Genomic DNA, 25,830 nt, shown 5'->3' with positions numbered 1-25,830 from the left:
GAAGATTTTCACCATCTCAATTCTTATGTCACTTTCTATGTGGTCTTGATCAACAGATAACTATCCATTGGGTGTCCCCCCAATTTTTTTATTGTGTCTTTCATTTTCACGATCACTCAAGTTCCTTTCTACTTTTAATATATTTGGATTGACTAATATTTTCCCGTACAGTGTTTTTATCCCTAATGGTTTCCTTTGGATTCTATTTAGATTTCATACCATCAATTACAGTGAGTATTATTCCTTGTAGGATCCATTTAAAATCAAGTTAGGCAAGTGGGCTTTTCTTGATATTCATCATTTTGAGTTATTTCTTCATATTTCTTTCACTTGGTAATAATTGCTTTTCATGACTCCATTAAATTATGTTGAGAATGACGCTTTGGTCCCTCTTTATTTTTTTATTTTACCGCTTAGTTACTAATAAATTTTTAATATTCTATTTCATCACTGATGTTATAATATAGCAGAAAAAATATATTGTAAATGTGACATTTTGACACACAAATTAATTAATTTTAATTTGTAGAGGTCTTGAGTAATTAATTTATAATTCTATATAAAATGTTACACATTTACCTTTTAATAGTTTTTCTATCACTATTGTTGACATGAGATACCCAAAATTATCAAGACTTTAAGTTGTAAAAACAATTTAAAAAATGATGAAAATGTCATTCTCCGGCCTTAATTATATAATTCATATGAATATTATATGCCGCGGTGGTCCAATCAAATTGTATGGCGAGCAAGCTTCTTCTCCGTTGTGGGAAAATACAGTACTGATACAAAAAAAAAAATCCCCATGCAACCAAAATGAGGCATACGGCAGCCACCAAAAATATATATTATGTGACCTTTCGAAATACGAAAGATCAATTTTCCCTGCACGATTTGTTTAATCATATTTCTTTTGTAGTCTCTCTATTGCAAGCTTGATAAATATGATGATATATAAATAATTAATGTGCCCAAAATTCGATAGTGCGAGCTCCAATCTTATCTTTAATGGATAAATGGGCAAAAAATAATAGAGGGGAGAGATGGGTGTATTGAGAGGCAATGAGAGATTGCAGCAGATCCGATGTGTAGGGAATCATAGTTCTTGGACGCCCTCGTTATTAATATTATATATAAGCAGATTTATTGAGAGAGAGAGAGAGAGAGAAATTATATCAGCTGAACTTGGGAGTTTTGGTGATTGTTGTGTCTCTTGCTCCATCCACTCCACTAGCGGCTATTATTATTTCTAATCATTTATGCACCTATTACATGGGCTACCTTGCTTTCCTTTATTGCACCAATGTGCTTCATTTTCATTTCTTCATTATTATCATTTCATTCTTTTTCGTTTTAAGAACAAAATATGTGATGGTTTTTATCATAATGGATGGTTTGAACATCTCTTCATTATTAACAATAGATGAATATCATTTCTCAAGTTCCATCATTTATGTGCATATTCAAGGATCTATAATATTTAAAAAGATGTGTGTCACCAGACCAGATATACTAGAACCAAGGGTTTTTAGAATAAAATATTATTAAGGAAACAAACTCTTCCTTCTAACTAATATATACAAATTATAATTATCAAATGCCCGTATTATTTATTTTCATCAATTATTTCTCCTATATAGTTAAATTGTCTAACTAGCATTGAAAAAAAAAAAAGAGAAAGATAGGCGGAGCTATGTTGAGGCCTCAGATACTGGACCCCTTTTAGTTTACATTTTTTTTTCCCATTCTAACAATCTAAACTTATAATTTCTCTATTATGACTTCTGTTTTGTTGACCCAGAATCCTGGTACCACAACTTATTATGTACTATGATCAATCTTTATACATATAATTGCTGCCTTTTTTTTTGGCCTCATCTTTCTTTTCAGCATCAACCAAATACTATCCCGTAATTTATGCAATGAAATAGCGGTGAAGCAGGCAATAACCCGCAAAACAAGGTAGCATTTCTTGTTGATTCAAACACTTGAAGAAAAAAGTTCCAAGAATTAAAGCTTCAAGTACAAAAACTAACGAGCTTATCTTTATTATGTTCACATCATATTCTTGTACTTTTATATAAACGAAAGTAACTCGAAACTTTGTTCTTGTTCATAGCCTCCGCGTGGCTTTTTGTGATGCGGTGACGTTTATCAATCCTTTCTTCTAATTAAAAGAAATATATAAATAGAAATAGGAGTTAATTTTGCTTTGTGCATTCAAATTTATTTTTTCTTCTTTTATTTGTTATACACAAATGCTCTTAACTGACGAGATTTCTCAGGAATGGCCCCAGTTACTTTTAGTGTTAACAAATGCTAGGTGGCATGCCCTAAGTAATGACACCTTACCTACTGGCATGATTCATACAATATTCAGAACATTAATGGCCGGCTCAACTTATCCCTGGCCACCGCACGTTCTACTCTTCTACTAGGTTTTTACTTCAGAGATTTGGATAGAAACATTTATGAATTAGAGGATATAAATGAAAGATATAATATATATATATATATATATTTTCTATATATTTCAATGTTTGAACTTATTCCACTAATTAGTGATAATTGATTATACCCCTTAAGATATTTTTTGGTTTAGAAGTTATTGCGATCGATTCTTACACGTATTTAATGGAAAAAAAAAATACCATTGAGGATGTCGACTATTATTAGAATCAGTGATAATAATCATGGATTATTAATAAGTGAATGCTGATTGAAAATAATTTTACGAATTGTCTTGTCTATCAACATTATTGTTTTGACATTGAGATAATATTTGTAATAATGATCTCTATGATATAGGAATCAGTTAATTGAAATAAGAATTTTTTTTAAGAATACAAGAGGTGAAGTTCGAACTTTGTTCACATGAGAATCATTATTTACTAATATTAGAAAATAATGATATGATAATCAAGTAATTATGCCAGACTATACATTCCAAAAGACAACTTTTATATAAAATTAAATCAATTATATAAGCTAGTATTATTATGTTGATGATACTATCTGACATTCAAAAATAGATACTGGGCTAATAAAATTAGCTTGAGGTAATCCTCAACTCTTGAGTTAGTTTTTGAGTAAGAGTTAAGTCAATGAGCTTTTATTTGACATAAGTTAAAACTAACAGCATAATAAGGGGAGATTGCCAATTTTCCCCCACTGTAATTAATATATACGATTTGTCCCCCCGTTGTTTTTACAATAGCCAATAACTCTCCTGATAATATAAGTTTACAATAGTACCCTTATTTTCAAATATACTTTTATTTATATTTATTATAGATTAAATAAATCACGTGAATGGAAATTAAAATAAAAAATTAAGTATAAAAATAAGAAATATATGTTTTGATGTGAAAAAAATTAAAAATTAATAAAAAAATATTTTTCATGTACTTTTTTATTTTATAAACATTTTCTTATAATAAATATATAAGAAAATTATTATAAAATGATAAAAATGTTATAAGAAAACTTCAATGATCAATAAAAAATCATTATAAAATAAATAATAAAATATTTTTCTTGTAATTTTTACATTCAATTTTAAAATATTATTAATTATTTATTATAAGAAAATGTTTACAAAATAAAAAGTACAAGAAAAAATTTTATTATTACTTTTTTTTGTTCACATCAAAACATATATCTCTTGTTTTTAATACTCAATTTTTAATTATTTTCTATTCATATGATTTATTTAATTTATAATAAATATAAATAAAAGTGTATTTGAAAATTGAGGAAATATTATAAACTTATACTGTCAAATGAGTTATTAGTTATTATAAAAATAACATGGGGTGAATGATATATATTGATTACTGTAGGGGAGAAATTGACAATCTCCCACATAATAAGCTCACACTAACTTACTACCTGATAAGAACCAGGCAAAACATGAGCTCATAAGTCACATCAATATAATAAGGGGTGTTGAGGATATTATTTTACGACTCAGAGGATTTACTTAATAATAATATGATATTGAGGCATTCTTGAACTAACTTTTAAGTATAAATTTGGCGATGGACTTCTTTATACTAAAATCATTATTTAAATTGTGCAACTGAAATCTGAAATTATAATCAATTGAATCTGAACTTGCACATTTGCATCAATGGATTCATTATGCATTAATAATTAATAATATATGCATTCCAAGTGGCGAAGAAACGCATTCTAACATTTGATGCCTCTATCTACAGAGAAAGCCACCGAATATGATTTTTCTTTCAGTTTTCCCTTTTATTTTCTTTCTACATTTTTTATGTCGCTTCCGACAGGCCATATTTAACATCAAATTAAAAAAAATCAAATATTATAAAATACAGACGTTCAAGCTCTAAAAGATTACTAAATCAATACATTTAAATTTACACAATTCTCTGTATTTTATCTTTTATCATTTGGACCGAAAATTCATCCTTTTGTGCAATTAGTCCTTATGATGTAAGGAGGGTTGTGATGAATTTCATCTTCTTCATATCAGTCATTTCTTTCACATTTTATTAAATATTTCTGTGACATTTTGGCAAGAGTAGGGTCTCAGACAAGACTGGGTGGCCTATGGAGAGAGGGTCGTGTGCTAAGGCAGTAAGCTACAGCATTCTTTGCGATTATGGACTTTAATATAAATCATGTTCCTGTAAAAAGCTAGTGAAAACAACCTCTCATAGTCTAAACTTGTGAAATTTCTAGGTTCGGCCCCATTAAATGGGGAATGTCAGATTCCACTCTCTTGAATAATAAACCTTTTATTATCTAGCCTAGTCGTTTCAAAAGACTTGCCTAGATTTACTTGGTACCTAGCCTTGTTGATAGGTTGTAACCCTCTAGCGCTTGTGTATCCTCTTATCCTTATAAGGTATGAAAACAAAAGCGATTTAAACTTCTACAAACTTTAGTGATCTCACATTTAATTATGTAATTAAATGAATCAATGAAGTGGCAAATTATCCAATTAATTATTATACTAATCCCAGAGTGTGTTTTTAATATTAAAAATATCAATATAGAATAAGTTATACACGAATGTATTTAAATAATAAACCACTCTTTAGTCGAGTGGTGGGTACCTCATCCCCACATTATTGAGATTAAGAATTCAAATTTTTCCAAATGCTATGAGAGTAAAATTTTCTCATTCTTTAGGAGTTGATCTTAAGTTGGGTTTCTAGGCTCATTTATATTATGATAAATTAAGGTAGGTCTTCCCATATTTTTTATACCGCCATTATTGTGTGTTATTAAAAAGTGATTTACTAATACAATAATGTGTCCTAATTTTATCAAAAATGTGGATTGAAGATTTTTTCATCATTAAACATTAAAAAAAAGAAATAGTTTAAATTATAATTCTATCATAAGATTGTACAAACTAAGAAGTAGAGGATTTTTTAAAATTTTATTTTAATGAAGGGACAAATTAAAAGTAGTAGAATTTGATGAAATTTGAATATAAAAGTTGACTTACCTAAGAAAAGGAAAATATATCAAAAAGATACAAAATAAAGTAAAGAAAAAGGGGAAAGCTATAGCTTCCCAAAAAAAAAAAAAAAATTGCACAGTTAGCCAAAGGAATGAAAAATGAATAGTATAAGGATAAGAAGAGAAGAGACACATTTGCAAAAGAAGCGTCATTACTTTTTTTCAGAAAATATAATACACATGCATGGATACATGCATGGATACAGAATGAGTCAAGAATTCGATGTGATGAATGGACTGGTCAAAGACAATATATGCCATTTGCCAGCTGCAATATCGAAAGACAGTAGTAAAGACAATTTCCATATCTTAGACCCAACTTCTCCATATCATGTCTTACAATTACTCCCTTTAGCTTATTTAGAAAAATATTACAACCATTATATATTATGTTATAAGCATCTCAAGTTGTTATTGTACACCTCAAGTTTTCCATACACGATCGTTGTAACATATGGTAGTTAATTATAAGGTAAATGGATTGATCTCAGGATAATTAACTTTATTGATTCGTTGAGAGAACAAGAATAAGATGGAGTTATGGGTGTCAAGATAAAGTAATTAATATGGCATAAAATCTTCATCTGAGACGCATTCATATAAAATCTGAAGCTAAACATTCCACCCAGCTAGGGAATGGGAATCAATCTTCCCAGCTAGCTTAGCGGATATATATATATATAGATATATATAGGAGCTTTAAAAGGGATTGGCTTCCTAAACATAAAAATCAATTGGCTTTCTTTAGTTCTCCAATAATTCCCATTCACATTCACTTAACTTTTTATTTTCGGGTGGAGTTGCAGAGTGATTGTAGATTCATATATCTGTGAATATATACTTAATTTTTTTTAAAAAAAGTTGTCCTAATAAAAGTAGAAATGCTTTGAGATATGCCAGCTTCAACCAATTAACTTAAAGGGTGCTTCCAGAATCAAAGACAGAAAAAGAAGGTAACCCAATTTTTTGATAAATAATATAAACTTAGGATTATCTTTTAATATATGTATATGTGTATTAGGCAATATAAGAGAGACATAATCACATGAGGTCTTTAGTTAAGCATTGAGAAAAAAGACATAAAATTTATGAAGAGGATTTTTGTAGTGAGACCATTGAGGCAACATCGGAATATTTTAGTATGAGGAGATAAGTGATTGAAGATGAGGAGACCACTAGGCCTTTGGGTTTGTTTGGAGGATCTTTGCAATTCTCACAAGGCCATATGGGTTTGTTTCCTCTTTCTTTTTATTTTCCTTTTCTTTTTAGGCATGTTCAGACCACCAAATCTCTCAAATATTTGCTTATCTTACTTGCACCAACTCATTCTTTTAACTTGATTATGTCGCCTTCCAAACCGCTATACCTACCAATGATCACTAAGCGCCAACAAATACAATTTGCATATTATATGTTGGCGAAAATTACATATTCATCTCTTAATTTGGTAATTATGTATAAGCCGAAAATATTAACATAACTTACTGAACCACATGAAGAAGAGAAAACATTTAGGCAACAAACTTGTGAAGCTGTCCTATGGCAGCAGCAAATCGCAACATGTATCAGCAACAACTAAGCATGTCCACTAGATAAGACTTACAACATATGCTGCCCTCTGCCTTCAATTTGAATGCATTAATGTTAAAGGCCATTCTCTCAGTAGCATTGGTACATATGTCCTAAATTATGAAGCGTCAGAAATTTTAACCTGTACAACTACAATCACAAATACATATAGCTCACCTCTACCCCACTTCCACAGATATGAAATCCTTTAATTGCTAGTCCAGGAGTAGTAATAATGGTCTATGTATTGATCTAATAATATATTGGTACGGTTGTTGAAAATCAATTTACATTAAAAGATAGATTTCATATACTGTATTTATTTGACCCATTGATTATTAACTAGTCTTATCACGTTATGTTCATAGTACTGTTATTATTAATTAAATGAGTTGCAAATATGAAATTATAAACAATGAATTCACAATGCTGTACAGATTTATTTAGGTAGAGTTGTTATGACAACTTAGACAATATGGCTAAAACTCATAATTATGTGCCCTTTGGTAGCAAATAGCGATTCCCACAAGTAGCTAGCTTTGTTAGGATATCAATACAAATACAGTTTGTGGGATCCCAATTATTTGTAACACAGAAAGTAGGATTATTAGATCTATAGCATGTTTAATTATGGCAATCGAATTTAACTGATTTATTTTCCTAAAAAAGGTTTAAATAAAAATGAGAAATCCCACCCACCAAATACCATTCTTTGCCCCATGGGCGTAGAGTTTCGACAAGTTGAGCAGTGTTCAATGAACCATCAAAATTTTCTTTTTGAGTTACAAAAACAATGCAATTCTACAAGCCACTTTTCTCAGTCAAGCGGGGTATTTTCTCACTCTATTTTTTATATCAAAGTTCGAGTTGTCTAACATTTATTATCAATGTAGATTTTCCATTTTAAAAATAGATCTGATCATTCTGAACTTATATGTCCAAACTACAACATAGTAGAGCTAATTTAAGTTTTTTTTTTAAAAAAAAACCGACGCAATTGTAAAAAATTTTCATTCGTTCCATCATCAATCCATGCTCATTGATTGTAAAATGATTCCTCTAAGACTGAAAAAAAAAATGTTCAGTATTGATTTCTTGGTTTTGATAGTACAATGGGGCTGTGCATAGATTGGGAAAGCTAATAAAATATTGTGGGTTCCTCAAGGCTAAAAGCTTTTAATGCTATGGTGGGGAAATGAGTCTTTGAGGATTATGATGGTGCCTGCCTGGTTGGGTGTAAACAAAGTCAATAAGATTATGAAGGAGCCAGCTGTATTGAGTTAGTATTTTTATCATTATAGTATAATATGATAGATGATAAGTTTTTAGCGAAGAAAGATATATTGTTGGCTTTATCTTTTGTAGCACTCGTGTAGATGAAGAAGAGGTACACACTTTAGAAATGGTCTTTGGTTGCATTATGATTCCACAAGGACAGGTGGAAAGAAGTAAAGATTGAAAGTGGATTCCTTGAAGAAATATCTTACACAAAATATCAATGATTGCATTTAAGAGTTTATTTTTGACATATATTTGATGGGATTGTCATTGGCTATATTTTCCTTTTCTTTTCTTGAGCTACGTGAAATCAATTGGATCCCAAATCTAACTCAAATGGTAACCTCGTCTATTTTTTTTGTTTTCTCGTCCCTTTTTCTTTTAACGTATTTTTAAGCGTAGAAAATATAGTATTCACTCACTCAGCATTAGCAAGTAGTCTATTGAATTGCACTCTTCATAAATTATTGAGGACCCACTACAGATTTAGGGGCTGTTCGGGAGTGTTGCGCTGCTGCAAAAACAAGAAATTCATGCTTCTATGGGCCTGTGGCAGCTGTAACTTGTGTTTGGGAATGCTGCACTACAGCTGCCAAGCTGCCTGGTGCCTTGGTGGCACTTCCTAACGGGCCTTAATAACATTAATAATATTAGGGATTTCAATATTTGAGTCTAATTCTATGTGTCAATCATCTTTTGGATTATGGATTTCATAATTTGTAAATTTATTTAACCATCATTCAATTAATGAATGTCACATTAGTTAGAACTTAAATTAATACTTAGATGTTGGGATACTTAATAAAACATATAAATTTACCTCGCTAAAGATTAATGAAAACATATATATTCCCCAGGTGTGTAGAAGTTACAACTAAAAAAGCTGTAAATATTGTAGAATATGATTATGTGTAGCTAGAATTCTTTTTACATATCGGTAGTGTGTGCTTGAATCTTGTGATTGGGTAATGAAGGAGCTTCTCTTTGGAGATCGGGAGTGGCCCAACTTAATTGAGCTGTGCGAGTGGCTAGATCTACATAAAGCCCACATAGTAACAATTGCGTCAGAGGCAGGTCCACTCTATTCTCCTCTGCAAACACCCGGCTCAATTATTTCTAATTTTATACATGATTTAAAATAGAAAAAGAACTTATATTCATTACACCTGCATTCACAAATAAATCCAAATCACCCTTGAAAATATTTTCTTATGTTCAAATCTTAATGAAGCATCTTCATCATCCATTAGAAATAAATCTTAATGAAGCAAACACCCGGCTCCATTATTTCTAATTTTATACATGATTTAAAATAGAAAAGGACTGATATTCATTACACCTGCATTCACAAATAAATCCAAGTCACCCTTGAAAATATTTTCGTATGTTCAAATCTTAATGAAGCATCTTCATCATCCATTCATTCTGAATAATGAAAATATGCTTTTTTCCTTTTACTTTTCATTTTTTTTTCCTCCACTCATAAATCAGCAAAACTTATGTCAACTTGCACAATTGACGAATATATGAATATATCTATCATGCAACGATGCTTTGAAAGCTTCATTCCATTTGATTGGTAATCAAGATTTGTACTTTTATCTGCTTATCCTCAATTATACATATGTAGTGTTATTGCTGAAAGATTTGAAAAGCACTATGTAGATCAATTTCACAATTAATATCTTCTTCTTTTTCATCTGAATCATTGATTCCCCTCTCTATGATGATTATGATCTGCTTTTATAGAAGCAATTGGCCATGGACCAGCAGAAGGCGGTAGTGATTTCTTAGTTCTTAAGCATTTGAAAAGTCGCAGCTTCTTCACTTTCATGACCTAAAAATGGAAAAGAAAAAAGTCTCAATGCTTCTTTTTAAAGCCATCATACTTTGGGACTTGATTCTTGAAAAGGGTCAATTTAATTTCTACACATACGTATAATTCGGATTAGAATGCCACGTGTGTATTAATGAGATTCTATAGCATGACATTTATTTTCTTTTATTTATATTTTTATCTAAGAATCATTAATCAATGAGATTTTCCGCTTTTCTTTTTTAAATATATGAGAGATACAATGTCATCAATGGTACAACCTAAAAATATCCTCCCAATCATACTTGCATTTATTAGAAAATTATTTAATAGGTCTATATAGTTACATAAAATAGTTAATCATATGATCGAACTGCTTGTATCATCTTCTGAGTTTTCTATCAAATCATGAAATTAAATTTTCCGTAACGAAAGCTATATTAAACCAAAAAAGAAGAAGAAGAAGGAATTCTGGTCCATGTTATTATTCAAAGCCATAATGATATTAGCTAGCTTCCAACTTGTTAGAAAGGGCCCCATGAACTTGAACACCGTAGGCAAAAAAGGTCTCAAAGGGAAATGGCATAATCCTGTAACGCCAGGAATATACATACCTTTTCCAAGCTTATTGTTAGAACTTAGGGATTGATGATTCTTAATATCAATTTTATAGGACCACTTTGTTTAGGTTCTTATCAACAAGTTTAATATTGCCAATTTTGCCGGAGGTCACTTTAATATAATGTTACTAGTTTATTGAAGTTCATATATATATATTAAAAGAAATATGTTCTCCCTTAACAGTAACAAGGCCCCGGGCCCCGATGGGTATTCTGCCCACTTCTTCAAAAGTGCTTGGGAGATTGTGAATCAGGATGTAATAGAAGCCATAAAAACTAAAAAGTCTTTCTTTGCTTCACGTCTAAGAGACTCCACTATCATTGTTTTGGTGCCGAAAGTGCCTAATCCTACAGTCATGGGAGATTTTCAGCCTATTTCCTGCTTCAATACAATCTATAAGTGTATTTACCAAGTAGATTGCTAATAGGATCAAAGGCTTGTTTCCCAAGATCATTAGCCCCACCCAGTCTGCTTTTGTTGAAAGGAGGAAGATTACAAATATATAGATATATATATATAATTGGTCCAACATCCTAAAATTTATTAAAGTCCGAGAAAGTTATTAAACATGTCATTTAATAGCTTTTACGGTTATAACACTTATTAAATTGTATGGTTTATAACTTTTTCAAACTTTAACAAATTTAAGATCCTGCACTATATATATATATATAGAAATGTTCCAATTCAGAATTTTAAAGTGCGGGAACGTTCGAGAAAACGCATAAATCGTGCGGTTTAAGCGCTTTAAGTTTTAAACCTTTAAAACCCCGCGATTTTAAAGTTTTCTCGAACGTTTCCCGTACTTTATGATCCCGACCCAAAAAACTACTTTATATATATATATATATGTGGAAATTATCATTGCACCACCTTTATTTTGCCTTATGTTCATCCAACCACTACAAAATTTTAACACGTGCTTTGCACCACTATTTTTTTTTTCACATTTGTATCAACTAGCCACTTTTGCATTAACACTATTAAATAATTTTAAGAAAATGATAATTTTACCCCAAATAAATTAAAAGACTATTTTATGTTATAAAAACTTTTAAAATTAAAAATTATAATCATAAAATATCCATAAATTTTATAAAAAATAAATCCCAAATAGAGGTGATCAACTGATTTTTACTAAATTTAGATTTTACAAAATTTTAATAATTATTTTTATTAAAAATTTTAATTTATAAAATTTTAATATAAATAAATGAATTTATTTATTAAAAATTTATAATTTTGTAAAATTTTATTAAAATAACTTAATTTATTTCTTAAAAGAATAAATCCTAAAATTTTAATAATTTAGGAGATTTTTATTAAATTTAGGGATATTTTTATCATTATAATTTTTTATTTTTTAAAGTTTTTATAAAATAAAATGGTCTTTTAATTTATTTGGGGTAAAATTATTATTTTATTAACATTATTTAATAGTGTTAATGCAAAAGTGGATAGTTGATACAAATGTGAAAAAAAAGGTGGTGCAAAGTACATGTTAAAAGTTTGTAGTTGTTGGATGAACATAAGGTAAAATAAAGGTGGTACAATGATAATTTCTCATATATATATATATATATATATAGTTCTTCTCTAATGTAGGTAACCTCATTTTTTTTCCTGTACTTTTAAGTTATGTGGTTTAATAGAGTCAAATTTTAATGCTATTAAATCACACGGCTTTATAACGCATTTAAAAATAACTCTATTAACATCTACGGCTTAACAATATGTCCTTATTAAAAAAAAAATGAGAGCACCTACACTTGTTTAAATTTCTGAAATCACAGATTCACCAAAAACTGCTATTGCGTGGTCTCTTGTGGGTAATGTTCATCTTAAAAGCACAACTGATTGAGAGTGATATAGAAGAAGTTTTGGGGTTCACTTCACACTCTGCAATCTCTTTCAGTTTCATATCATAGGCTTGGCCCAGTTCATTTTTGTGCTATATATGGCGTCCTAAAGAAGATGACACAACATCATTCTTTTTAAAAAGAAAAATGCAAAAGGAAAAATTCTTAAATACAAACCAAACTCCACACGAATTCTGATGTGAGTGAGATTCGATCCAAGACCAATTGTATTACTTGTTCTCTTATCACTGAAGAAAGATATCATGATAATAGTATCAGCTTTGGGATCACATTGTTGCACCAAACCTATCTTCTTTCCAATTAGTAATTCATTTTTTTATCTTTTCCTTTTGATTTTTTGTATTCAACTCTTCTTAATTAACCCTATGAAACGTACGAGCTTCTTTAAGGTGAAGGAAGAACTCTTTAGAGAAAATAGTGCCACCTCATAATAATTAAAAGACAAAGGAATTTCTAATTTCAGTTTCCGGACGAACATATATATATATATATATCTCATGGGCATTGTTTCCAAAATGCTAAGGCTTTACTGAATTAAGATTCAGGACCATAGATAATGTTATTATCTACTTGGAATTTGGCCCTAGGTTCGTTGCATATGTGCCGAATCTTCATAAGATCAATTAATTGTTTTTAACAGGATCCCTTGTGCGATATTAACTGACATGAATAAAATATTGTATTGAGCAACATAATCACTTATTAAGCTGGTTCAGGAATCCTGCGGATGAAATTTTCTTTTATTATAACTTCATAGACCTCCTCTTTACATACTAGCACTCTTAGTAATTTTCCTTTTTTAAAGTGTAGAAATTTTCTTTTATATAGATGAAGGTTGTGCTGTATATGCTGCTTTGATTGAAAAAAATTAAGGGTCATTCGAGCTTCGAACCAATTCTTATCGTGTCTTATTTTTAAGAGGTCAACTCAACATTATCCATTAATTAGCTCATTATTTTTTTATATTATGTTGCGTCACATCATATCATATTCGATTGTATTATGTTCGTTGTTATAACTTCTACAACGATTACAAAGGTGTAACTATTTCTTTCACTATTTTTTTTTTACTTTTAATTAAGTGATATTATTTTATAACTGTACTACAAAAAACAGGGAAATTTATAAAAATAACTTAAAATTTTTTACAATTTTCACAATTAGCCTTCTAAATTTTTTTATCAACATTAGCCAAACACAAGCTTTTTGCCCCAAATTACCCTTATTTACAAACTAAAAGTAACTTTTTTTCTCTCCCTTGATCAAACGAAACGTAACCTTGCACTCTTGAATCATCACCGGCGACGGCAAACGGCGACGGCAACGGCAAACGGCAACGGCAAACGACAACGGCAAACGGTAAAAATGAACTCCGATCAAATACAGCATAATCCATCCGGATCCAACACCAATTTATATCAACGAGCGATAAGAGGTATTTTCTCAACTTGCGAATTTGATTCAGTGCGATTGCAAACAGGTGCGACAGACACATGTCGCACAATTTTGGTGCGACAGGTAGACTATCGCACCAAGATGCAGATTTACCCGAATCTGCCTCTTTGTGCGACAGTCGTGCGTGTCACGCCAAAATCGTGTGACAGGCAGTTTGTCGCACCAAGGGACAAATTCATTATAACCCACTCTTGGTGCGACAGTGCGACAAACAACCTGTCGCACCAACATACAATTATTTTTTTATGTTATATATAAAAATTTAATCTTTTTATTAGTTTCATAGTGCATAATTAATTTTTTTTAATAATTTCAGGCTTAATGGATTCAATTGTGCTTTAATTATGTTATGATGGTTGGTGGGAGACATTAGGGGATAGCCGTATTGAGTATATGAATGGTAAAAATATAGCTTTTTTGGTTGGAAAAAATTGTCTGTTTGAACAATTTTTGGCAAGAGTATATGAAGTCTTACAAATAAATCCTAATAAATATAATATCACAATGAAAATAACTTTAAGGTCTAGTAACATATTCTATCGGACGTGTGCACTGCCCATGGACATATTTAATGATGAAATGGTGAGGGTTGTATTGCATATGGCATCTGATGTGGCCAACTATGGATGCATTCCTATATTCGTTACCACATCTCCTCGAGTTCTGAGCGAAGATCTTGAGCCACCCGTTGAAACAAAAGCTTCCTTTAGAGCAAATATGTCTGGCCCCGATATTGAAGAGGAGGTGCTGCCAAGGATGACGTCATTGCAACAATATTACTCTCCACTCCACGACAGTAATAACAACATTGATGAAAACGACATTACCTTGGTGGATGTTGGAGAAGATGTATTACCACTAACGACGTCGTTGGAGCAACGGTTATTCTTTGTATCATAACGATAATTTCCGCGATAATGATGATCCTATTGATGACATTGACAACACGGAGGTGGATAATGTTTGTGCAAAACCTTCTAATAATATGAGGGCCACTAATTTCAATAATGCATATGATGATGAAGGTGTTGGTCCTTCCAATATTTTGTTATGGCAGCATGATGGTGAGTGTGAAGACGATATTCCTGTGAATAACAGAGACAATCGCTCTATTCCTCCAATGGCCGATTCGAGAAGGAAGATTGACTTCCTCACAAGTCTTGCTCCAATTTTGCCTTCGAACATGGTTGCTCCAAGTTTTCTTAGCAGTTCTAACTCAGATGATATCAGTGTGGGTAAGCTATTCGCTGAGAAGAATGAGCTAATATTACAACTGCGTAAGGTTGCCTTTAGGGATAAGTTTGATTTCAAGATTGCACGGTCTACAACGACATGTTTTGAGGCTCACTGTTGTTCAAAATCATGTAAATGACGTATTTGAGCTATTAGAAGTTCGATCGAGCATAATGGTGGTCCTTGGGTGGTGAGGAGAATTGGCAATATACACAATTGTCATAATGAGGTATTGGTTGATGGTTGTCATCAAGTATGGAGCCGAGTTGTCGGTCATATTATCGCAAATAAATATATTCAAGAAAAAAAAATATACACTCCGAATGACATCAAAGCAGATATGTTGCAGAAATACAGTGTGCAGTTAACATACCAGTAGGCATATCGGGCTAGAGAAGTTGGTCTTGAAATAGTTCGAAGGAATCCTACGGAGTCATACAATTTGCTTCCTAAATACTCTCACGTATTGACTAAAGCGAATGAGGGTACAATCACTCACCTCGAGCGAGATGGAAATGGTAATTTCTTATACTACTTTCTAGCACTTGGTTCTTCCATCAAGGGTTTTATGCAGTACATTCGACATGTCATTGCTGTGGATGATACTCATCTAAATGGGTTATATCGTGGAAGCATGTTCGTGACAACATGTCTGGATGGTAACAATCGACAATTGGGGTCATGGATTCAGAAAACAATTATGCTTGTGAATGATTTATGATGAAGTTACACGGAGTGATTGGCGATAGGCCGGAGTTGGTAATTATCTCTGATCGATGCACTGCCATAAGGAGAGTCGTTATCAAAGTATTTCACAATGCAACTTATAGCGTTTGATTTTACCATGTGAAAGGTAATATTAAGTCAAAGTTCAGGATGTCCAAAGCTCTTTCGGATATATTTGAGCCTACCTTTATTAATGCAACAAATACATACGGACACGAAGAATTTAAAAAGCAACTTGAAGGGTTGTGGATACTCCACTCGGGCGCGGCTAATTACTTAGAGAATATTGTGGGTACGTGTAATTAGGCAAGGTCTAAGTTTGAAGATAGGAGGTACAATATACTTACCACCAACATCGCGAAGAGTGTTAATTCTTTCATGAGGGAACCGCGAAAATTTCTTGTTGCTCATCTTGTTGATCACTTTAGAAAAAAATTACAGCAATAATTTTATGATAGAAAAATTGTGGCTGAATCAATGAGTACTCGGCTAATAATATGGGTGGATGAAATAGTCACTGAGAGGAGAACTATAGTTGAAAGAATGATCGTTTGCCCATGTCTCCGCATCAATTTCAAGTTGTAGGTGGTGGAATTAAGGAAGGCTTAGTTGACATACAAAATAGGACTTTCTCCTGTAGAGTATTTTAGCTTGATCAGCTTATCTGTACTCATGCAATTGCGGCTTGTCTGACTATCCGAGTAGATTACATAAACCTTTGTTCAGACTATTACACCAAGGAATCGTTGGTGATGGTTTATGCACAACCAGTGGAGCCGGTTGGCGACGTGGCTGATTGGGAAGTTCCAAATGAAATTCAAGAGATGCACATTTATCCACTTGTTGAGGCACCACCACCTGGTCGTCGTAAAGAGTTCAGAATACCCTCGACTGGCAAGGACGTCAACTGGAGGACTGTTAGATGCGGCCGGTGTAATGAACCGGGACATAACGGTAAGCGATGTAAGAATCTCATTGCATCGAGTCGAAGTTAGTTGTATTGTTCCAAGTGATTATATTAAAACAATTGTTACTTTTTTTGTGTATTGTACACTTATATATAATGAAATTTTATTCCTAAGTTTTTTATTTTATATTAAAATGTGAGCATGAAAATTATATAAACTTAAGTATGCAAATTAGAAAATAAATTCATGTTTCAACATTTGAATTTGACAACGGTTTACAATACAATATCGTCATTAAATATGTCAACTGCAATCTTCTTTCTAAAGTACTCTTCATGACTACCGTTAAATTCTAATTTAAGCCCGAACATTAAATACATCGTGAACATCAACAAAAAAACACCGCAATCGCCAGTACTGGGCTCTTGTTGTGGCACACCCTTAACTGCAACAACTTTCCATAGGTTGGCACTCCGCAATTCAGGTCGGATGTTGTAGAATCCAAATATTCCAACCATCAAGGGAATATAACTTCAAACGGCCTGAACTTGAACTTGTATTTTTTATCATCTCGAAACATCAACAATGAGTCATAAATCCAAACTTTGTTCTTACGAAAGTCAACTCGGGCAAATATCGAATGCTCGCGGTCTAAGTTAACAAGGATAAATACCTGTATATAAAAAATTCTCGTAAATATATCATGTATCATATGAAATTGGAAAACATACAGCAAAAAGACACATTTGATTGTGTTTGTAAAATAAAATAAAATAAAATACACACCATATCGACATCCGTCATTGGTTTGGACATGATGTGTTGCCGCCCACCAATATAGTTATTCAAGCTGTCGCTATATACTAATGAATCAACCGCACAATCCCCGTTGTTACATAACTGATTCAAGGATAAAGAGTACATAGATATCCAAAAAAATGTATAAATTAACAAAACTTCATAAATAATCAAAACAATGTATAAATTAACAAAATTTCAAGGCGTTAGAAGATAATAAATAAATAAAAAGGGTAATTATAAGTTATGTCTGCACGTTACCACAAAAAAATATGTTTGTATGTGTGACACACTAAACTAAGGCATTCGGATACTGGCATTACTTTTCGTTAATCAGGCGATAATACTCGTGAATATGTTGTAGAGGAACAAAAACATGTCGATTTAAAAGGAAAAAATAATACACAAATCCACAACACTTAAAGAAATTAAAAAAAAAATTACCTCATCACCTAGCCATCCCATTGAAGCATGGCCCAAAATTACTTGAAAGAACGACTGCGGGTGTTGGACTCTCTGATCCACTATTATATTGCCAACGAACCATCGATCAAACTCAGCATACAGACTAAAATCATCCAATCCTTTAAGTGGATTTATATCCACACTCGTACTCACGTCAATCGCATGGTCCATGATTTGCGGTGGAAGTAAACGCCGAACGTTCTTTCCTCGCCTGAATGGAGGAATCATGTAAGGACTATTAAAAGCATATGACGGTCTGTACGCTTGGCTGAACTTACTAATGCCTGGAGGCGCCTCAGTGAAGACCTGTATGCTTTCCCTACTAACATTTCCATAGAAACTATACAATGACGTGGGAGTAAAAAAGTTTTAATTGCCCACATCAGTATACACTATAAACTACATAGTCATTTGGGACATGTCCATTCGGCAAGATGAACATATTAAACAACTATCAAATTAAAAGTTAAACGAACACAATTGTTAAATTTAAATTTACTCACAGCATACGAGTGTCCAGTAAGAGAATCCTTGTTTGGACGTTTAGACAGTGAATCGATAAATCTCACCACGGTTTCTTTAAAATCTTTAAATTCTTACTTAAGTTTATAAATGTTACGATGAATATTGTCCATCTGTCATCTCATATAATCATTAAACTACTTTGTCCTCGACTATTACAAAAAAAAATTATTTATAATAACAGTAAAAAATAATGATTTATATATGAAGAAAATAATTTTTTTATAACCTCGGAATCTTGTGCGTCATCAGACTTGTATGTCTGCTCCTGATGGTCATCTACAGGCACCTCATCCTCAAAAGTCTCATGACTCTGTTCTGGTGTTCAGCTCGGTATGTCGTCATGCTCGTCTGATTGCCTTATAACGGGCAGCGGCGCGTTGATTGAAGGTTGGTGCTATAGAAAGTAGCATTTAAAATAAGTAAATGAAAAGTCAAAAATTTCAATTAATAAATAATAGTACTTATAGGATACCGACTTTATGAACCCAGCCTAGAATACGTGGCATGTAATCCTTCACAGTGAGCCAATATTTTTTGCGACTCTCTTTTGCATATGGCTCAAGGGTTTGTAAAACGTCCCCCTGCCATAAATTCAACCCAAAATTATAAGTAAGTATACAAAACTCAAATTTAGTAATGTCAAAAAAAGAACCAATACATATTACTTACAAGATGAGATTCGTCATTGAAGAACGAATAAACTTCAGCAAAGTTGATTTGCGAAGAAGCCATGGGCTTCCATTGCACGATGCGGGGAATCTTCTTCTTCGTTTTCACGACCCATGCTGACGGTAAACCTCAGATCGTTTCGTAAATCCAAGCCTGCAACAGCCAAAGTGAGAAAACTATTAAAACAATTATCAAATATTTAATGTTACAAAACTTATTAATAAACAAAAAAACAACGCACCTAAACCCGGACATAAAGCCGTAAACATTGTACTTTTCAATTTTATGATTTGGCCTTTCTAACCGAGTCGTCCTAAATTTCTCATCTTTCTCGTACAGTGCATTGTCAAGACTCTTGTATATTGTTTCCTACGACAAACGACCCCATGGATGATTTCGAAAGTACTCTATATTATCTACTTCGTTAAACCATGAGAAATTGATTTGACAGTGGCCTTTTCTTCCATTTAGAACTTTGTCCATAAAATAAAAGAGTGTGATCTTTAATGCGTCAATGTCGTCAATAGTCTTGAAGTCCAACTCTCAAATAATGATCGAATTGCTTAAGATTGATGTTGCGAAGCAAGCCATCAAAATACGTATTCAGTAATCTATGCACCGTCTTGTTATTTGTTAGTGCGGTATCTACACCATAGGAAAGTTCAATAATCAGGCACCATTCTCTAATTGACAAGCGTATCAAATGCTCACAAATTTGAAACCATAATTGATCCTCCTTCCTGTATTCTCCATGGGTCACTTGCCTAAGCAAAATATTGTGCAAAATTACAGCACTGAATGGAGAGTTTCGGCACTCCAAGAAATGCCCAAATATGTCGTCCTTGAACAAACGCAACTGTCGTTTTGTTAATTTTCGCTCGATGGCTTTTATGACTGTAGAAAAGTTACACATACTTGAAATTCGCCCCGGGAAGTGATCGGCATAAGCTAACTTCATCATGCCCAGTTTGTTTCTTGATACTTCTGATTTCGCCATTTCTGTAATATTTTTAACATTTTTAGATTGCATTTATAACAAAATAATAGGGAAATTAACTTCACGTTAAAAAATAAAAATAAACTGTAATTTGGTACGACAGGCAGCTTGTCGCACTTGTCGCGCACGCGACATGCGACAGGCGTGCACCTGTCATGCGCACGCGAGACCACCTATCGCTCGCGCGCGTGCCTGTGGCTGGGTAGTAAGCGCGCACGACAGGCGCGAGCGACACGCCCTTGTCGCGCACAAATCACACAAATCGCGCCCATCACAAAACAACACACTCTCAAAACAACAACCACCACTCCAAGCACCACCACCACCACCATTATTCTCAAACTATTACCACTATTATTTTCAAATTGCATTTTTAATTAATGAAATATAAATAAAATGGCTAACCTATGTTTTGTTGAAGTTGAATAATAGATTTTCTTTGCCGTTGAAAGTAGATCGGGCACCGATGATGCGTGGAGCCGCCGCTAACGATGGGTGATTTTGGCTCTAGGAGAGGTTACGTGAAAGAGATTGGCTTGGGGGAGAGATGTGAGAGGGGCATTTTGGTCTGAAAATTTTACTTTTGGCTAATGTTGATAGAAATAAGTTTGTGGGGGTTAAAATGAAAAAAACAAAAAACAAAAAAATTTGTGGTTATTTGTGTAAATTTCTCCCAAAAGCAACTTACTAGTATTAACCAAACATCCTGGTAACTACGCTACCCAAAAAGATTAAAATAAACCGAGCTTAAGTTTAGTAACCCATTTGCTAACCAACATGGATTCTCAAAATTCCTAGAGACCATTTGTGAGAGAGTGCAATTTTATTCTTATTTGAAAGAAATTAGGAGCCAAGCTGGGTTTTAATCCTATCCACTCACTATCACCAATCAAGCGACAGAGGAATCCTCTTGTCCAACCAAAGAAGCAGCAATACCTGTTGACTGAATAGATAATAAAAGACAAACATACACATGCATGCAGCCAAGATTCAAGAAAAACCACCCAATGTGATTTCGCCTATCATGGTACGGTTTCAGGTAGCCAGCTAATAATATTTTGGAGTTTTGTTGAGAGCAAGGTTCCGAAACTCCAATTCCAAAGATCTGAAACGAATCAAATCAGAAACTGCATCAATACAACCACAGCCTAGCTCTACCCTTTCTTGGCGTACTGTAGGTTTGCTCAGCTCTCGGACTGAGCTGTCCAAAACATACGCCATCCTAAGCTAAGGGTTACATTTTAACGCCATCCTAAGCTAAGGGTTACATTTTAACGGTATTATAAATTGCACTCTTTCGCAAGGAGTTCAAGCTTTAAACTGAGATTTGAGACATCATTGTTGCACCTCATTTTAAAACATGCGAATCTATGTGCTTTCTATTATGTTTAATTGGCAAATTTTTTGGGAGCGATACAAGAGGTCTGGGATTCGAACGTTATTTTTATGGGCAAGAAGGAAATTAAGTTTTCATCGCACTATAATTAAATGAAAAAATATGAGAGGATAAGTGTGAACCCCCAATCTATTGTAGCACTACAAAAGATTTATCCATTGAACCAACTAAACGCAAAACAATTACGTGTTATGTTTAAGCTTCTCTTAGTTTGGATTTTCTTCTATATTTATTTTGGTCTGACAAGTAAAATATGCCTATTTCTCGAATGAAACAGAGATGCATTGATTCTAGCGAGATCGTCCACTACTAAGGATAAAGAGATTGCCATGCGAACAAACTTTTCTCTGAAAAAGCTCCAATCACCTTACTGAGTGGCATTATTGATCAAAATGGTAAGAGAGGATTCTTGTGATGCTTTGAGCTTTTGAGATTTCAGTCAATAAGTCCAATTCAGTACAAAACTAACTTTCAAAAATCATAAGTGCAAAAGGCTACCTAATGGGGAGTTGAAGCTAAGAAGACACACATGCCAGTCCAAGCAAAACGATTGCCCCAATAAAGTTTCCCATTTCCTTTATCTTTCTTGCTCTGTTGTCGCTCTTGGCTTATGTGGTAACCGCTATATCTTTCTTGCTTTCTTTTTTTCTTTTTCTTTTACAAGGTTAGGTTTATCTCAATTACACGTCCACAAGAATTGGCCGATTAAAGGTGAGTTCAGATATGCGAACTGTGTAATAATCCATCTAATTGAAGCCAAGCACAGCCTAAAATGGAACCCAATTAACATTCAAATTCTTTAATTCTTATCGAGACTATAAATAACAGCTCAAGTATATGCATGCAAGAACCATTTAAACAAAAAATGCTATTTGTCTCCTACTCGGCCTGCAATCTTCGACAGGTTAAATCATGTTTCTGAAACAACAAATGACATAGCTGAATGTTTGAGGATTCATCGTTATAAATACCATTTAAACAAAAAAATGCTATTTGTCTCCTACTCGGCCTGCAATCTTCGACAGGTTAAATCATGTTTCTGAAACAACAAATGACATAGCTGAATGTTTGAGGACTCATCGTTATAAATAATTCTCCAATTTCGACAGCTTAAATCATGTTTTCAAAACTAAAAGTTACATTGTCAAATATTGATGACTCATTGTAATAAATAACCCTTCAGCAAACTAAAAACATTAAAATTTTAATCAACAAACAATAATAAGTGCCACATGTCTGTTTCGGAATTCTAAAAACCCAGCAATGGTTCAAGATTCTATTATCAGCTGCCACATCTTAATTTAATTATATTTTTCACTAAATTAAGATACATTTGGTATTAAGATGGTGCACATTTTTATCCATAGTTATCATGACATGAAATTACTAGTTGTCATGTATAATTATGTAAATGGTCTATATATACTGTGACATGGATATTCATCGTTCTATATTTTCAGGAGTGAGCTTTTAAAATTAAGCAGAAGTCATAAAATTACAATTGTACCCTAATTAAGATCAGTTTTTTTTTTTTGATTACATGAGACTATTGCTCAGATTACAACTCATATACATGAGACTATTACTGATATTTACAAATCAGACTATTACTGATATTTACAAATCAGACTATTACTGGGACCAACTGACATCAATGCTAATGGAGTTCTGCCCAAATTTTAACCCTCACAAATATTCAAGGGATGTCTACTCCTCACTCATGGGTAAGAAAGAAGACTACCTTCACTCAAATTAATTGAGGAAAAAAATACCCCCACAATGCTTTTGTGGGGGTTCGAACTGCTGCCCTCCAAGTTGGAGGGCAGCAGCCCTGGCCACTCGGGCTACTGCCCGAGTGGTTAATTAAGATCAGTTTAATAGTTTCTTTTTTTTGGGAAAAAAATGCCCTTTTCCTGCTTAATTCATCCTGTGGTTCCAAAGATGACGGGTCACACCATATGCCACCTTTTGGGAAAATAGATTCCCATGTGGCTCCACAACTTCTCCTTTTACTCTATATTTAAGCAGCTAATCCTTAGTAATCTTCAGCACACACACAAGCCATCATTTGAACAAAATCCAACATCTTCTTCTTCCTCTTTTCACCATCTCTATCTTTTACACTTCTTAGCAATATTCAAACACTAAAAAGAATAGAAGAGTGCGAGTTATTATGGCCTCAGGCTCTCTTAGTTCTACTTGGACACCAAAGGAAAACAAGCTCTTTGAGAAGGCTCTAGCCTTGTACGACAAGGAAACCCCAGACCGCTGGCAAAACATAGCCAAGGCTGTGGGCGGAGGCAAAACTGTGGAGGAAGTCAAGAAACACTATGAAATCCTTGTTGACGATCTCAACCGCATTGAGGCCGGCCGAGTTCCGATCCCCAACTACAAGTCCCCTGGAAGCAGCTACAATGCTGCTAATGAAGAGAGGTAATATATTTAGCTAATTCCAACACCATGTTTGGTCTTTTTTCAGATGGTATTAGACTTGGACTTTTAATACTAACGTTAGGTAAAGTTTAAGCTTCTGGATCAAGATGTTAATTAAGATATTTAGTATCAAAGCCAAGATCCTGAGGGTGTGTTTAGTGAGCCGCACTGGATTGCCTAAGCTTGAACAAATTTGGATGGACTGTAATGTATTTATCAAGTCCCAGATGAAAATTTACTGTCCATGGACTAAATTAACAAAGAAAACTGAATGACTTTGTTCTAAAAAGTTTGCATAGCTTAAAGCGGTCCAAGAATGGTCAGTTCAAAAAGCCAGCCGGTTTGGATAATCCTGAAGAATCAAAATTACTTTCAGCTTCTTATCCTCTCCTTAATCTAAAAGAAATTCCACATGAGAAAAAATCCCACTTGATAAATTTTTGGTCCACCTGTGCTTGGAGCTTTGACCCTTGCCTGTTGTGGACCTGTGATATATAGAAAAAGGGTTACGTAAACGTGTATCCTGGGAACACATGTTAAGAGAGCGAGAGAGTTATAATGTAATACTTTCGGTATAGAAATATAAAATGCTATTGCTTATCATATATCATTTTTGAGATCTCCTATGAAATAATTAAAAGCATGTAGAACCAAGAGAACGCTGATATTTAAACAGAAAAATTTAATAGAAGAGCTTGACAGAAACAGAGGGTACACCCTAGCCGTTTTACTGTGTGATAAGCGATGATAATACGGTAATTCTACCTGGGTTTATCGTTAATTCCGTCAACATCTGGCAGCCTTCATATCATCGCTTTTCATTTTTCAAGCAGTTTATGCACTGATAATGAATATTTTGCATGCTTAATAATATGTCAAAATCTAAGACTATATTTTTGTTTCTTGCTTTTACAGGATTCTAAAGAATCTTAAGCTGCAATAAAAAGTCCAAGGCCTTCTTACCATCAAAACTGAACATTGCGTGTATCTTTTGAAAGGCAGATGTGCCTATCAACGTGTGAACAACTCTCTTTTATCTCTCTGTTTTCCCCTGTCTCTGTCCTTTGTAATTGAGGCGTAATGAAATGAAAGTGTCAATCTTAGCTCAGAAACAATGCCATGCAATCCAGTACAGCACATCAAACACACCTTACATACACGTCATAAGAAAATTAATATGCCTCTGTTAGCTTAATTTTATAGGCTGAGAGAGAATAATTGTAAACAGCAATTATTGGTGAGAATTATGTTGAAATTAAATAATATCAATTGTACAACGTGAATCTCTAATTGCTGCAGCTTCATTAAGACCAGAACAATTGAAGGTTGAAGTAATAATTTCGATTTCATTATTTGTATTGTGAAGTACAAGATCAAAGAGCACATTGAGAGAATCATGGAGATAGTTACAATTAGAAGCCTCGAAAATCTCTAAATGAATAAGATGCCTTGTCTCGGATATAATTATGAGAAATTCTACTTCGTTCTCGGCCTCAATTATAAGAGTATAAGACTGAGAAGATGGCAACCATTTAGCTAAGTACTGATCTGTAATAAAC

The 25,830-nt window shown here is 33.1% G+C and overlaps 1 protein-coding gene across 1 annotated transcript; it reads left to right on the top strand.

The window, feature by feature from the left end:
* The first annotated feature begins 23,901 nt into the window (after window positions 1–23,901).
* LOC18033592 (protein RADIALIS-like 3) lies at window positions 23,902–25,413 on the top strand. The gene is made up of 2 exons (XM_006423220.2): window positions 23,902–24,271; window positions 25,187–25,413. The coding sequence occupies exons 1-2, from the start codon at window positions 24,012–24,014 to the stop codon at window positions 25,212–25,214; spliced, it is 288 nt and encodes a 95-aa protein (XP_006423283.1). The 5' UTR covers window positions 23,902–24,011; the 3' UTR covers window positions 25,215–25,413.
* Window positions 25,414–25,830: the final 417 nt, after the last annotated feature.

This window comes from Citrus clementina, unplaced genomic scaffold (genome assembly GCF_000493195.1).
Source record: "Citrus clementina cultivar Clemenules unplaced genomic scaffold, Citrus_clementina_v1.0 scaffold_8, whole genome shotgun sequence".
In the NCBI taxonomy this organism is placed as follows: Eukaryota; Viridiplantae; Streptophyta; class Magnoliopsida; order Sapindales; family Rutaceae; genus Citrus; species Citrus x clementina.
This window is presented reverse-complemented; position numbering and strand designations above follow the sequence as displayed.